A 16,437-nucleotide genomic window follows, 5' to 3' on the forward strand; every position below is an offset into this window, starting at 1 on the left:
CGTCTTTGTCCCACCGGACTCGTCCTGTAAACTGTTCATCCTGAGACTCTGGGACCTCAACACCTTCATGGAGATGAAACAGGACTGACGGTCTGAGCTCCGCAAACAGTTCACAGTAGATATAAAGTGAGTTGGAGGAACTGCTGGTTCTGGTTGTGAACATCCACTCCAGTGTGATGTTGTGGTTCTCCTCTGCCTGATAGGAGGTCTGTGTCACATTCACTACAAATGCTCCTGTAGAGGAGACAGAGAGGGAAAGTGAGCAGCAGACAAACTGACAACTTGAACATGTCAAACTCCATCTAGAGATGTTTGTCTGAAAGTGTATTTAGTGTTTGTGGATAATAAAGTGAAGGTCAACTAACCAGAGACACAGGAGGTCAGACTGAGGAGCAGCAAGATGCTGCAGATCATCTTCATCCTGTGAGAGGAGACAGAAACACATCAGATACAAGTTCAGTTATTACAGGTAGAACAGAGACAATCTACAGTCTGTCTTTAGTCCTCACAGGACTTCTTCCTCTGTGCTACTGATTACACATGACTGACCAGTGGACTGACACCAAGATAGGAACACTAATGTACTTCTGACACAAGATGGAGCCAGATTAGTAGATTAGATCTTTGGAGGAAATATGATCTGCTTTGACCTGACAGCAGTGGGAGGTGACTGAAAGCTGCAGTCAAGACAAACACACTCTCACCAAACTACTGACTCCTCATTAGATCAAATCTTCAATAAAATGTGTAATAAAATGTCATCAGACCATCTATACTCGGTCTCCAATGATTGTTGCATTATTCCTGTTATCGTGTAACATCTTGCAGCTCTCATTCAGTGGCCTCTCGGAGGAGTTTATGGTGGCATGAACAGGAGAAGTCCTACAGTACAGAGACTCCAGGGACCAGAAGGTGTCATTGGCTGGCATCGAGGTGAGAACAGAGAGGAAATGGAGAGCACAGGAAGCAGTGGAGGTGGTAGAGTCATGTCTAAAGCACAGGGTGCTTGTGGGAATCACAGCAGCTAATGGAAGATTATGAGGAAGTTAAGCATATAATATGTAGAAAAGGAGACACGGCCGTCAGCTGCTGTAATGTGGATAGTTTATCAATTATTTAAAGGGACTGTTTCTAACTTTTTACATGTATAAATCTACCGGGTCGGGATCCCATGCACGCTCGCATGTGGCTGGAGTCTCTGCTGTACTCTGCTCCTCTGCCTGCTTGCCTTCACTCACACACCGCGCTCGTTCTCGCTCTTTCGCTCCACCTCTAGACGTGAACGCGCGCTCACTCCACACTGCAGAAGAGTTAGTTTAGCTCTGAGAATATCTAGTGAATGTTCAGTGGACGTTTGTTCAGAAATAACTGCTGCAGCTCCTCCAGACCAACAGAGGTTTCCCGTGTCTTGTGAAGTGACGGGGCTCCGCAGAGAGAAACGTTATCGTCTCCGACCGGGTGCTGGAGGGAGACACCGGCACCCGGTCGGACACGATAACGTTACTCTTCCTGCTTCAGCCCCGGAGGCTGAAGCAGGAAAAGCCAACACTAGGATCAGCAGTGATTCATGGAGAGACCTTCGTCTGGTCAGCTAACATTACTGCCAAGCAGCTGAAATATAGAGTGATATTGTGCTTTTAGCTGACGTGTGTCTCCTCACTGTGTTGATCGATGCTCGTTCATGTCTATGTAGAGCGAGCGCGAGCAACAGGACGCTGACTTTAGTTGACTTAACGGCAACAGGTGTCGCTGTTAACAAGCATTTCTGAATGTTACAAACAGTCCCTTTAAAGCACATATTAATTAGCACAGCAGGAATGGTGCACGGTCTGCCCTATTACTACCATTATTAATATAGAAAGAAAGAAAGAAAGAAAGAAGGCTGGATGTAGCCTACATGTCAGTCTAGAGGAAATATTTATTTAGTCCATAATGGATAAGAAGTCAGTGATGTGGTGCTCATAGAAAACATCATTGTTATCAGGACCCAGATACTGTACAGCCTGAGAGCAGCCTGGCATCGTAGTGAGTGTAGGACATCCACACTATGCACAGTTCCTGCTGTACAGCACACACTGAACAAGACATACTGAGGGGATTAGACAGAGAAGTAAGTGATGATTTCAATGTCCACTGTCAGTATTCACAGTAACAGGATGGATTAATCATTGCTGTGTGTTTCTCTCCCAGCAGACCAGAGATCCAAGAAAAACAAAAGCTCAAAGCATGGTGGTGTCCTCTCCCTGTTGTTTCATGAATATACAGAACACTATATATACATGTATATATACACTATATAATATACAGAACACTATATATACATGTATATATACACTATATAATATACAGAACACTATATATACATGTATATATACACTATATAATATACACAACACTATATATACATGTATATATACACTATATAATATACAGAACACTATATATACATGTATATATATACTATATAATATACAGAACACTATATATACATGTATATATACACTATATAATATACAGAACACTATATATACATGTATATATACACTATATAATATACACAACACTATATATACATGTATATATACACTATATAATATACAGAACACTATAATATACATGTATATATACACTATATAATATACAGAACACTATATATACATGTATATATATACTATATAATATACAGAACACTATATATACATGTATATATACACTATATAACATACAGAACACTATATATACATGTATATATACACTATATAATATACAGAACACTATATAGTTACTGGTCCAGTGAACTTTATCAGCCATTTCTAATCAATAATATATTCATCAAACCTCTAACAACAATATGAACAGCAGTCTTCATAAACACAATATAACTCTAATAATGATTATCACATGAATGATTATAAAAATAAAAATGAATGATGATCACAATGTTAAAATAACAGTTCTGAACTGAATGATGGGATGTATTCAGTACCTGTTTTATTAAAATATGGTGTTTTAATGCAGGCTAATAAAAATAAGGCAAGATACCTCCATAAGATCATGGACTAACTAAAAACACACTGGTTTATGATCGGAGTGGCTGCTGACTCATAAGCACCAAGATGAATCAAGTCTATAAATCTGGAGCAGGCTTGCTGCACAGATTAGATCTCCATAATAACTAACGTGCTGCTTGACATAAAACCGGGTCCAGTCTAATCTAAAGGTCGCTTTACCAGGTGAGCTACCTGGAGGAGGAACTATGATCTGCTTTGAGATCAAAAGTCAGTAATAAAGACATCGGGGAGGTGGTTTACAGCTGCACTGAACACTAAATCACCAAACAACTCAAGATCAAATCTTCAATAAGATGTGTAACAAAATGTTATCAGACCCGGTCTCCAGTTGTTGGCAGGCTAGAGGGAGTGACAATAAAGGACGAGGACACCACAAAGCGTTTTCAGATTCAAAATAGTTAGAAAAACTAGACAGAAACTAAATTAGGCTGCTTCAGAGCTGTCGCACATTCTTGGCGCACAATTCACCTGACTAGTGAGTTAAGATAAGAAATACTTCCAGAGTAAAGTCTGGGAAAGGAGAAAAAGACGGAGAGACAACTGTAGGACCTCTAAACTAAACTCCAGAGGAACCTGGTTCTTTTGTTATTCTCACCACATTTCTTTACGAAAAAAAAACAAACAAACCATAAACATGATTAATATAATATATCAACTATCTGTATTTCTACATTACCTTGTGTCTCTTCTGTTGTAGAGGACCAAAGTACGAGACTCTGCACACCAACAACCAACAGTGGAGCGGTCACCTCCTCTCTGCTGCTGCTCTCTGCTGACCCTCGGTCCTAGTCGATGTATAATATCTAAGAGAACTGGAAGGCGGGGCCCCGTTCATTCCCATGACAGGTGCTCTCCTCCTCCTCCTCCTCTTCTTCCTCCTCCTCCTCCTCTTCCTCCTCCTCCTCCTCCTCATCCTCTTATGTTCAGGTTGACTTCGTCTTTCACTTTTAGTTACACAGCAAACTGTTGGTCTGATGCAACCATAGACATAACTAGCACTCAAGAATAACAGACCACAGACCAAGAAGTACGTTTGAACTGCCGGCTTATTTATATAGTAAAGTTAGTAGTACACATGCACATTAATTGGTACCAAAATCACACATTTCACACACCACACAGGAATTGTGCATTTAAATCCCTGGAAACCATTGAAAATAAAACCCAAATTCTCATCAAACATGTATTTCTCCCTATTCTGTTTCACTCTGGTTTGATTTAAACCTATTTAAGTTCAGGAGATTTTTTCAATTTAGGCGCCTTTAAGTTGTAATTTAGTTTCTTGTTTTTCTTTAAGTTGACTCAGTACTAAGTTCTCATTTTTATCTCAGTTAGCCCTTTTCATGAGCTTAGTTCTCTTTCTCTTTAGTTCACTTAACCATTAAGTGAATGAGTTACAGTAACAGAACCTCTTTGTATCACCAATTCAGCACACAATAAATGAAAATAAAACACAGTTAAACACAGAATCAAGACATGAAACCAAAATATTCCACTGACCAATTTGTATGATCAATAAACCAAATCTTCACAACTTGGTGTGTATTCAGTCCTTTTGTTAAGTCCTTTATAAGTCCCAATGAACTCCACTGCATGTTGCAGCAAAATACTGAAGGTTTAGTCCTACCATGATCCAGGAGTATGAATCAGTGTCCTCATCTCTGAAGTGGAGGTTGACCTTGCAGAAGAATAACAGTGCAATACACAAAAAATTAATTTAGTCTTACATAGTTTATGAAAATGAAGTACTTGAGGAGGACTAACACCTGAACACAGGCTAATGGTCAACACACAGGCTGTATTCAAAACCGCCTACTGCATAATACTGAGGAACACAGTATACAGTACATACTGCATACTGCTGAGGAACGCAGTACGCAGTATACAGTACATACTGCATACTGCTGAGGAACGCAGTATGCAGTATACAGTACATACTGCATACAGTGGGGACATTTGCAGTGTACAGCTGCAAAGGGGATAGTACAAAAAACAAGAAGCATCAGCTAACACAGTAATAAAAGAGCTAAACAAAGTGTAACAAAATATGACCCATTTAAATCAGTAACAATATCATTTATAAAAGTTAACGGGGGAAATAACAGATCATGAAAATAAAAAACATTCTAATAAATGCAGAAAGTTATTCTAAGTCTGTTTGTCAGGTTTTATAAAGCTCTCTCAGTGACAGACTGCTTCACTGAAGGAAGAAGCAGAGATACTGCAGGTCCTTCTGCTGCTGTTCAGAGCTTCAGTTAACACACATTATAACTAGATGGTGAATCAGAAGACAACTAAAATATAACACCTTTAATCTGTGATCTGTCTTCACTCCGGTATAAAACTCAGTGATGTTGAGAGGTAAAGTTATCAGATCAGTCCGGTCAGCAGCAGCGTCCAATCAGGAACTGATATCCAATAAGGGGGCGTGTCTATCAGCAGCAGCGTCCAATCAGTAACTGATATCCAATAAGGGGGCGTGTGGGTCGGTAAAAGACTTCCGTGAAGGATGCTCTGGTGTATTCTCACTAGTCGCTCCTCGCTCCTCGGTGCAGAAATAAGAGCTTTGGGACGGTCTTCAAGGTGGCGGAGCTGAACAACTTCAGATCCAAGCGAGGAGCGAGGAAACGAAAATTAAGAACTTTGGTATGCACCCTGGATTTCATACCTACGGTGTCCTGCAAGGGACAAACATGGATGATTTCTCCATTCTGGATGGGAATTGACAGCTCACCAGCGACACCTGGTGGTTGACTTAGGCTACTGCCTTACACATACAACATAGTTGAACATTTTATAAAGCTAAAGATGCTGTGTGTTCTATATTTACACTGTATCCCAAAAACATGCATCATTCTGTGACATTTTCTGTTTTTGCACACATTGATGATACAACTATCATCTCCTCTCTCTGTCCTCTCTCCTCCAGAGGTATAACCTCCTCCAGGTCACATGGACTCTTCTCTAAGTCTGTTCTGGTGTTTACTGTATTAGGCCTACTAGTAAGTTTATGAAGTAAGAAAAACAAGAGTCCAGCACAGAGAACCAGTAGAGCTGCTAGTCCAACGTAGAGGGCGATCCATCCCCGACTCTCTGGTTGTGGTCTCATTGTTGGTCTCTCTGGTTGTGGTCTCATTGTTGGTGTCGGAGGTTTGGGCTCATCAGCAGCTGCTGTAAAGGACAGAATATAAAATGTGTGTGATTGTCTGAAGTGGAACCATTTTACTGAAACAGGAAACTAAATAAATCCAGCAGACTGACAAAAGAAAGACTAAATATGATCCTAGTCTTCATCAGCGGTAGCCATGACGTACGTTTTACTGCGTCTGGTAGTCGCTTTCAGTCCAAAATGGCGGAAGCGTAGCTCTGCTGCTGGGAGCTGACGTTGTAATGGAACGACCAGTTGACTTTCACTTCTTAGTAATATGTGTTCTTTGGTACAGCTCCAGCAGGGATGAAGCTGAGACTACTTTATACTAACCAGTATGACCCCTGCAGCATGCTGACATGCTAAACTAAGATGTGTTTAGCACTAGCAGGGCTGTAGACTCTTAGTCTGGTTTCACTGACTGACTTCTACTGAATACACTCACCTGTGACTTTGAGGTGACATATCCCAGAGGCCTTACCATAACCTGTGGACACGTCACACTGGTACACACCAGAGTCATTAATCCTGAGTCTGGACATGTGAAGTCTGATTCGTCCGTCTCTGAGGACGTCTTTGTCCCACCGGACTCGTCCTGTAAACTGTTCATCCTGAGACTCTGGATCCTCAACACCTCCATGGAGATGAAACAGGACGAAGTATTTGTGATCAGTAAACAGTCGACAGAGGATAAAAAGTGATTTGGAGGAACTGCTGGTTCTGGTTGTGAACATCCACTCCAGTGTGATGTTGTGGTTCTCCTCTGCCTGATAGGAGGTCTGTGTCACATTCACTACAAATGCTCCTGTAGAGGAGACAGAGAGGGAAAGTGAGCAGCAGACAAACTGACAACTTGAACATGTCAAACTCCATCTAGAGATGTTTGTCTGAAAGTGTATTTAGTGTTTGTGGATAATAAAGTGAAGGTCAACTAACCAGAGACACAGGAGGTCAGACTGAGGAGCAGCAGGATGCTGCAGATCATCTTCATCCTGTGAGAGGAGACAGAAACACATCAGATACAAGTTCAGTTATTACAGGTAGAACAGAGACAATCTACAGTCTGTCTTTAGTCCTCACAGGACTTCTTCCTCTGTGCTACTGATTACACATGACTGACCAGTGGACTGACACCAAGACAGGAACACTAATGTACTTCTGACACCAGATGGAGCCAGATTAGTAGATTAGATATTTACAACTGAGGAAGAACAGGAAGTATGATCTGCTTTGAGATCAACAGAGACTCACACTCTCACCAAACAACTGACTCCTCATTAGATCAAACCTTGAATAAAATGTCATCAGACTAATCTATACTCGTCTCCAATGATTGTTGTTATATTCCTGTTATTGTGGACTATTTAAAGGCTGTATTATCTGTGATCATCATGCATTAATGGTTTAACCTCCATGTTGTGTTTCTGTAGTCAGAGTAGGGGGTTAGAGAGGAAAACTATTTCACCAACTAGATTTCTCTCCAGATGAGAACACAACTTAACAGAGTCTCTAAACTAAACTCCAGAGGAACCTGGTTGTTTGTTGACTTGTTTTCTATTTATTTCACTTCATGTCTCTATTCGTTCCTGGTCAGCCACTAAATATAAAACAGTCCAAATTATTCTCAACACATTTCTTCACAAAAATAAAAAAAAAACATAAACAGGATTAATATAATATATCAACTATCTGTATTTCTACATTACCTTGAGTCTCTTCTGTCGCACCACAGAAACAAACTATGAGACTCTGAGCAACACCCGACAATCCTGCTGCTGCTGGTGTGATTTCCTGTTCATCTTTTGAGGTTAACTTCGTTTTTTCAGTTTCAGATACGCAGCAACCTGTTTCCAGTTCCAGTTCCAGCTGGTGATTGAAGTCAAAATGATAAATACATGTTATAGTTATTATATGTATAAATATACAACAATTTACAATCTAATGAACATTTCTACCGTTTTATAGACTAGACAAGAGTCTATTTGATCCTAAATACAATCTATGTACTTTATGTTGTTGACGTCTGTATGACAATAAAGTAGAATCAATTATTTAAATGTTACAGGTTCTGTGAGTTTCAGTGTTTTCATGATTAACTCGGTTGTAATTCCCAGCATCTGGGGATTTCCATGGTGATGACTGGTGTCGCTTCAGCAGCGTTCATTTTCCCCTCCGTCGTCCTCTGATGTCGTCGATGCTGTACACCAATCCTCACACCAACAAACACACACACACATATACTGTATATATATATATGTATATATGGCCATTCGTTCAGAAAATTATTATATATATAATGTGAAATTTGAGAATATTGAACTAACACTGAATATATTGAATGAATCTGAATATATGGTCTTGTGTTTTAGGTCATTATCCGTACAGATGTTGGTGCTGCTAGATGTGTGTGTCAGTATGAGCGAGTCAGCAGTAAATCTAGTATCAGCAATCCTAAATAATGAGGAGATAATTAACATCCTGGTGAATGTGTGTACCACGAGCCAAAATAATACTGGTAAACATATTCAACACCGTTCTACAGATGAAGAGTTTATTCACTTTTGCATCGTGGAAGAGTAATGCAGAACTGAACTAGTTCAATAAAGCTGGAAAAATAGACAGATTTGAACTTCCCAGATCAATAACTCATAAAGGAAATGTAGTTTAAACACCAACGAGGACTCTTTCTAACCGTAGTGAGGTAGACAACCAGCTACAAGCTCATTTTAAATCACAACCAGCCTTTAGTCCTCCGAGCTGGACACATAACAAATACATCCATGGTCTGTATGTGCAGCCGGCTGTGAGACGAGAGGTCAGGGACCGTCCACAAAGTGTAACGCCGAAAAGAGTTGCTGCAAAAATATTCAATAACTCCACTATTATACAGCGTAGAGATACCAAAATCACTTCACACATCCTCAGCGGTCTCTTCCTGAGTATACTACAACGCTTATTTTGGAAAAATGTGCTTTTGCATCATTTTGGTGTATTTATAATGGGAACATATTAAATGCACTTTGTCATGGACAAGTCTACAGACAGACAGGCAGGCAGACAGGCAGGCAGACAGACAGACAGACAGGCAGACAGGCAGGCAGACAGACAGGCAGACAGACAGACAGACAGACAGGCAGGCAGGCAGACAGACAGACAGACAGACAGGCAGACAGGCAGGCAGACAGACAGACAGACAGACAGGCAGACAGACAGACAGACAGACAGGCAGGCAGACAGGCAGGCAGACAGACAGACAGGCAGACAGACAGGCAGACAGACAGGCAGGCAGACAGACAGACAGACAGACAGAGCTGCACATTTTACAAAGGAAGAAACTACATTTTTATAGTAGACAAATAGGAAGAAGTTAAACTCTTAATCAGACTAACAGTAACACAGTTGAAGCTGCTAAATGCAGGAAGAACAGCTGGTGAAAGAAAAAACTCCAGATGTGTGAATGTGTAAATTAACAGACTTATTAATTTAATGGAACACTCAAAAGTCAGATATAGTCGTCTAGATATAAACAGCTTTTAAAAGTATAACGAATGACAGGATTATACCTAACCATGCCCAGTAATAACAACACGGCGTGTATGACTATTTGAACCTTCTTTCAGTTGCGCTCCTCTCCCCTCTCTCTCAGGAGATGTGAAATGACTCAAGATGAAATAAAAAAGCGGTAAACACCGTCAAACACCCACAGCATACAGTCAACTGTCCTCCCTGCATCTGTCAGTTTCCGTCTGCATGAGTCTAACTTCTTCATATGTGTGTAATTCCAATGTACTTATGTGCAAATGGCAAATAAAACTCTTGAATCTTGAATCTTGAATATTATCACATGATCTGCGCACTGAGCTCTGATTGGTCAGTAGGAGGTGCTTTTATACAAGTTGATCTCTTATCTGGAACACATCCTGCTCCGAGGTCTGTACTACGAAGCAGGATGTGGTGTTAGTGAGGTAACTTCAGGGTTAACCCTTCAGGGTTTTCCGTCCTACAAAGGTGGTTCACTTCTTACCGGGGTAGATCACCATGGTAACTGATGCGGGATAGATCTCCATGGTAACTGATGCTGGGTAGGTCACCATGCTAACTGATGCTGAACAGATTGTGTTCCAGATAAGAGATCAACTCGTATGAAAGCACCTCCTACTGACCAATCAGAGCTCAGTGCTGTGATCGTATGATAATATCACACACATATGAAGAAGTTACAGTCATAATCCAGACTAAAAACAACACAGTTTAAACTGACAGATGCAGGAAGAACAGCTGGATTTATGCTGCCGGTGTTTGAATTATGTTTTTATATTTATTCTTTTAATCACAGGGTAAACAGAAGAGTAATCTATGCATCTATTACACTCCTAAAAGATATTTATATCTAGACGACTATATCTGACTTTTGAGTGTTCTGTTAAATTAATAAATCTGTTAATTTACGCATTCACACATCTGGAGTTTTTTCTTTTACAAACTGTTCTTCCTGCATTTAGCAGCTCCAACTGTGTTACTGTTAGTCTGGATTAAGTGTTTAACTTCTTCGTATTTGTCTAATATAGTTTACTCTTTGTTAAATGTGTCTATCTGTCTGTCAGTAGTCTTGTTCATGTCTGTGATTGGTTATAAACTGTAAACACCTCCTCGTTCATGTGAACACTCACAGTCAGACAGAGAAACTCTGGGTTGATTTACTGAGTTGACGCTGAAATGTCAGTCATCACCATGGAAATCCCCAGCAAAGTGCACCAGATGCTGGGGATTTACAACACAGGTAATCATGAAAACACTGAAACTCACAGAACCTGTAACATTTATATAATCTATTCTACTTTATTGTCATACAGACGTCAACAACATAAAGTACATAGATTGTATTTAGGATCAAATAGACTCTTGTCTAGTCTATAAAACAGTAGAAATGTTCATTAGATTGTAATTTGTTGTATATTTATACATATAATAACTATAACATGTATTTATCATTTTGACTTCAATCACCAGCTGGAACAGGAACTGGAACAGGTTGTTGCGTATCTGAAACTGAAAAACAAAGTTAACCTCAAAAGATGAACAGGAAACCACACCAGCAGCAGCAGGACTGTTGGGTGTTGCTCAGAGTCTCATAGTTTGTTCCTGTGGTGCGACAGAAGAGACACAAGGTAATGTAGAAATACAGATAGTTGATATATTATATTAATCATGTTTATGTTTTTATTTTTGTGAAGAAATGTGTTGAGAATAATTTGGACTGTTTTATATTTAGTGGCTGACCAGGAACGAATAGAGACATGAAGTGAAATAAATAGAAAACAAATCAACAAACAACCAGGTTCCTCTGGAGTTTAGTTTAGAGACTCTTTGTCCCTCCGTCTGTTTCTCCTGATCCTGACTTCACTCTGGATGTATTATTAATTTTAACTAGTCATGTGAATGATACAGAGACGACTACTCGTCTCCTGTTTTTGATGTCTTCTTTCCGGCAAGAATGTGCACGAGCCTTGATAAGCGCTTCAGACAACTTCCTTTGTTAACTCGACACATCACTCTACTAAGTATTTCCACACTGGTGTAAATGTTTCTAGGTGGGGTTGTGTTGCCACATCCTGTCAGTTTCAGCAAACATCTCGGTATGATTTAATGCAAAAGAGTGAAGGTATTAAAAACACATCACTACTTTACAGTTAGATAATCAACAATTATTTTACTCCAACAGGAGCAGTAAAGAATGCTTAGAACAACACAACAGTATAACATGAACTCAGTGGTGGAAAGTAACTAAGTACATTTACTCAAGTACTGTACTTAAGTACAATTTTGACTTGTACTTTACTTGAGTATTTCCATGTTCTACTCCACTACATCTCAGAGGGAAATATTAGACTGTTTACTCCACTACATTGATTTAATAACTTTAGTTACTTTACAGATTCAGATTATTAATACAAAATATAATCAACGAATAAATTATGATGTATTATTATAGATTAAACTACCCAGCAGTATATAATAATAAATGATGTATTATTATAGATTAAACTACCAGCAGTATATAATAATAAATTATGTATTATTATAGATTAATCTACCTAGCAGTATATAATAATAAATGATGTATTATTATAGATTAAACTACCCAGCAGTATATAATAATAAATTATGTATTATTATAGATTAATCTACCCAGCAGTATATAATAATAAATGATGTATTATTATAGATTAAACTACCAGCAGTATATAATAATAAATGATGTATTATTATAGATTAAACTACCAGCAGTATATAATAATAAATGAGGTATTATTATAGATTAAACTACCAGCAGTATATAATAATAAATTATGTATTATTATAGATTAATCTACCCAGCAGTATATAATAATAAATGATGTATTATTATAGATTAAACTACCAGCAGTATATAATAATAAATGATGTATTATTATAGATTAAACTACCAGCAGTATATAATAATAAATGATGTATTATTATAGATTAAACTACCAGCAGTATATAATAATAAATGATGTATTATTATAGATTAAACTACCCAGCAGTATATAAAGTCATTTATATCAGCTTTACCAGCTGCAACATTAAAGTGATGAACACATTAATGCATCAATAAGTATAATCCAATAATAAACATTATTCTGCATAATGTGTACTTTTATGTTTGGTACTTTAAGTATATTCATATCCTAATATTTTTGCACTTTTACTTTAGAAGGGTTTTTAACCCTTACCTGTAACAGAGTATTTCTACATGGTAGTATTGCTACTTTTACTGAAGTACAAGATCTGAGTACTTCCACCACTGCATGTATTATAATACAATAATAATAAACATGTAATACAATACTAATGTAATAGAAATGTTTTCTTAACGTGATAACCCTACTGACCTTGCTTTGTTTGGTAAACCAATAGTGAGGTAAAGATCAGGGAAGTAAACAGGAAGTGTAATTAAGAAACATGGACTCTAGTGTTCTGAGGATCAGATGATTTTCTATCATATTTTACACATATAACTGATACATTCCATATTTTAAACACACAAACATTGACAATTTGTATAATTTATTATTATTAGTAGTAATGTTTTTTTTGTGTGTGGCTGTCTGGTTCAGGGAGGGGGGGGGGGGGCCTAGCGCCTTCTATTGGCTGCCACTACTACCAAGTAGTGTCCTAGTGGTGTCCTAGTAGTGTCCTAGTAGTGTCCTAGTAGTGTCCTAGTGGTGTCCTAGTAGTGTCCTAGTGGTGTCCTAGTAGTGTCTTAGTGGTGTCCTAGTGGTGTCCTAGTGGTGTCCTAGTGGTGTCCTAGTAGTGTCCTAGTGGTGTCCTAGTGGTGTCCTAGTAGTGTCCTAGTGGTGTCCTAGTGGTGTCCTAGTAGTGTCCTAGTGGTGTCCTAGTAGTGTCTTAGTGGTGTCCTCGTCCTTTAGTGTCTCTCCTCTAGTCTGTGTTGTGCGTAAAATCAAAAGCTGACCAGAAACTTTGTTAACCATCGAGGAGAAATCTAGTTGGTGAAATAGTTTTCCTCTCTAACCCCCTACTCTGACTACAGAAACACAACATGGAGGTTAAACCATTAATGCATGATGATCACAGATAATACAGCCTTTAAATAGTCCACAATAACAGGAATATAACAACAATCATTGGAGACCAGTATAGATTAGTCTGATAACATTTTATTGAAGGTTTGATCTAATGAGGAGTCAGTTGTTTGCTGAGAGTGTTCAACACTGTTGATCTCAGAGCAGATCATACTTCCTGTTCTTCCTCAGTTGTAAAAATCTAATCTACTAATCTGGCTCCATCTGGTGTCAGAAGTACATTAGTGTTCCTGTCTTGGTGTCAGTCCACTGGTCAGTCATGTGTAATCAGTAGCACAGAGGAAGAAGTCCTGTGAGGACTAAAGACAGACTGTAGATTGTCTCTGTTCTACCTGTAATAACTGAACTTGTATCTGATGTGTTTCTGTCTCCTCTCACAGGATGAAGATGATCTGCAGCATCCTGCTGCTCCTCAGTCTGACCTCCTGTGTCTCTGGTTAGTTGACCTTCACTTTATTATCCACAAACACTAAATACACTTTCAGACAAACATCTCTAGATGGAGTTTGACATGTTCAAGTTGTCAGTTTGTCTGCTGCTCACTTTCCCTCTCTGTCTCCTCTACAGGAGCATTTGTAGTGAATGTGACACAGACCTCCTATCAGGCAGAGGAGAACCACAACATCACACTGGAGTGGATGTTCACAACCAGAACCAGCAGTTCCTCCAAATCACTTTATATCATCTGTTACATGTTTACTTATCTCAAGAACTCAGTCCTGTTTCATCTCCATGAAGGTGTTGATGCTCCAGAGTCTCAGGATGAACAGTTTGCAGGACGAGTCCGGTGGGACAAAGACGTCCTCAGAGACGGACGAATCAGATTTCACATGTCCAGACTCAGGATTAATGACTCTGGTCGGTACCGGTGTGAAGTGCTCACAGGTGATGGTAGTGGCTCTAGGATATGTCACCTCAATGTCACAGGTGAGTGTATTCAGTAGAAGTCAGTCAGTGAAACCAGACTAAGAGTCTACAGCCCTGCTAGTGCTAAACACATCTTAGTTTAGCATGTTAGCATGCTGCAGGGGTCATACTGGTTAGTATAAAGTAGTCTCAGCTTCATCCCTGCTGGAGCTGTACCAAAGAACACATATTACTAAGAAGTGAAAGTCAACTGGTCGTTCCATTACAACGTCAGCTCCCAGCAGCAGAGCTACGCTTCCGCCATTTTGGACTGAAAGCGACTACCAGACGCAGTAAAACGTACGTCATGGCTACCGCTGATGAAGACTAGGATCATATTTAGTCTTTCTTTTGTCAGTCTGCTGGATTTATTTAGTTTCCTGTTTCAGTAAAATGGTTCCACTTCAGACAATCAGACACATTTTATTTTCTGTCCTTTACAGCAGCTGCTGATGAGCCCAAACCTCCGACACCAACAATGAGACCACAACCAGAGAGACCAACAATGAGACCACAACCAGAGAGTGGGGCAATGATCGCCCTCTACGTTATACTGTCAGCTCTACTGGTTCTCTGGGCTGGACTCTGCATTGCCTTCCTTCGTAAATGTACTCGTAGGCCTACTGGAGTAAACACCGAAACAGACGTACAGACGAGTCTATGTGACCCGGGGGAGTTTATACCGCTGAAGGAGAGAGGACAGAGAGAGGAGATGATGGTGACATCATCAATGTGTGCAAAAACAGAAAATGTCACAGAATGATGCATGTGTTTGGGATACAGTGTAAATATAGAACACACAGCATCTTTAGCTTTATAACATGTTGAACTATGTTGTATGTGTAAGGCATTGAACTGTAAGTTGTTCTGGTCCGCCATCTTGAATACCGTCCCAAAGCTCTTATTTCTGCACCGAGGAGCGAGGAGCGAGGATACACCAGTGCATCCTTCACGGGAGTCGTTTACCAACTGACACGCCCCTTATTGGATATCAGTTCCTGATTGGACGCTGCTGCTCATTTTCATCAAGCCTTGTGCATCATTGGAGATATTGATATACTGTAAAAACAGAAAGAAAAAAAGATTTCAAGATTTTTTTCTACACCCTGAAGAATGTAGCCAGTAACCGGAGATGTCTTCATACACAAAACAATATAACATATGTTGTTGTTTATGACAGATATTGTAATTCTAATGTCTAAAGACTTCACCATCATTTTATGTATCTCAACATTGAGACCACAGTTGTGGGACATGAAGACAAAGTGATGTTTGGACCCATAAAATGCTGCATAAACTTTATTTATTATTCATTATGTCAAGATGGGTAAAAACACTGTGTATATATTTTTGAACAAAAAAAATGTTTTTAGTTTGTCTTAAGATGTTTTATTGCATATTTGTTTGAGTTAATGTTACAATGTTGTAATGAATATTTCTTTGAGTTGACCTTTTGTATGAGCGGTTCACGAGAAACAACACAGCAACAACACAGGCCAAGCATTCGGCCCGTTCCAGGTGTATTAAAGATATTCAGATTAGAATAATGTGTGGTAGAAACTGTTTGATATCAGTGAATGAATGTGTATAATATAATATAAATGTATATTTTTGTATGAATTTCTATACCAGAATAAATCTGTGCACCAGATGACACCAGTATTTTCCTGTGTTTCTTTCTTCACTG

General features: G+C 39.1%; 3 protein-coding genes and 2 long non-coding RNA genes across 14 annotated transcripts in view; 1 reads left to right on the plus strand and 4 right to left on the minus strand.

The window, feature by feature from the left end:
- The window catches only part of LOC119481862, a 166,214-nt gene that overhangs the window by 59,145 nt on the left and 90,632 nt on the right, over positions 1-16,437 (minus strand). The gene's annotated exons all lie outside the window — the stretch shown is intronic.
- LOC119481846 overlaps positions 1-16,437 on the plus strand; it is a 145,971-nt gene that overhangs the window by 34,392 nt on the left and 95,142 nt on the right. Inside the window, exons 1-3 of one of the 5 annotated variants that reach the window (XM_037759133.1) lie at positions 13,971-14,280; positions 14,412-14,771; positions 15,194-16,412. The exons of 3 other annotated variants lie outside the window; for them this stretch is intronic. In XM_037759133.1, coding sequence (XP_037615061.1) covers positions 14,226-14,280; positions 14,412-14,771; positions 15,194-15,513 — 735 coding nt within the window. In that variant the 5' untranslated portion in view covers positions 13,971-14,225 and the 3' untranslated portion in view covers positions 15,514-16,412. Of the gene's footprint in view, positions 1-13,964; positions 14,281-14,411; positions 14,772-15,193; positions 16,413-16,437 lie in introns of those variants that run through there. One more of the 5 variants, XM_037759123.1, reaches the window with a different exon arrangement.
- Positions 1-16,437, minus strand: part of LOC119481879 (butyrophilin subfamily 2 member A2-like) — a 429,385-nt gene that overhangs the window by 18,459 nt on the left and 394,489 nt on the right. For 2 of the 5 annotated variants that reach the window (XM_037759199.1, XM_037759197.1), the window contains exons 1-2: positions 366-583; positions 1-234 (exon numbers count right to left, since the gene is read on the minus strand). The exon at positions 1-234 is cut by the window's left edge. The exons of 1 other annotated variant lie outside the window; for it this stretch is intronic. In XM_037759199.1, coding sequence (XP_037615127.1) covers positions 1-234; positions 366-420 — 289 coding nt within the window. In that variant the 5' untranslated portion in view covers positions 421-583. Of the gene's footprint in view, positions 235-365; positions 584-5,953; positions 6,243-6,664; positions 7,025-7,155; positions 7,474-16,437 lie in introns of those variants that run through there. 2 more of the 5 variants (XM_037759194.1, XM_037759196.1) reach the window with 2 other exon arrangements.
- LOC119481907 lies at positions 4,100-5,373 on the minus strand. 2 transcript variants are annotated; one of them, XR_005205297.1, is made up of 2 exons: positions 4,963-5,373; positions 4,100-4,883 (listed from the first exon to the last, which is right to left on the minus strand). It is a non-coding gene; the product is annotated as an uncharacterized LOC119481907 (long non-coding RNA). The 2 variants fall into 2 exon arrangements; XR_005205296.1 differs by having other exon boundaries at positions 4,920-5,373.
- Positions 15,848-16,437, minus strand: part of LOC119481913 — a 37,085-nt gene continuing 36,495 nt past the window's right edge. Inside the window, exon 3 of the long non-coding RNA XR_005205303.1 lies at positions 15,848-15,976. This is a non-coding gene — a long non-coding RNA (uncharacterized LOC119481913). The remainder of the gene's footprint in view (positions 15,977-16,437) is intronic.

Source organism: Sebastes umbrosus, chromosome 22 (assembly GCF_015220745.1).
Source record: "Sebastes umbrosus isolate fSebUmb1 chromosome 22, fSebUmb1.pri, whole genome shotgun sequence".
NCBI lineage: Eukaryota > Metazoa > Chordata > Actinopteri > Perciformes > Sebastidae > Sebastes > Sebastes umbrosus.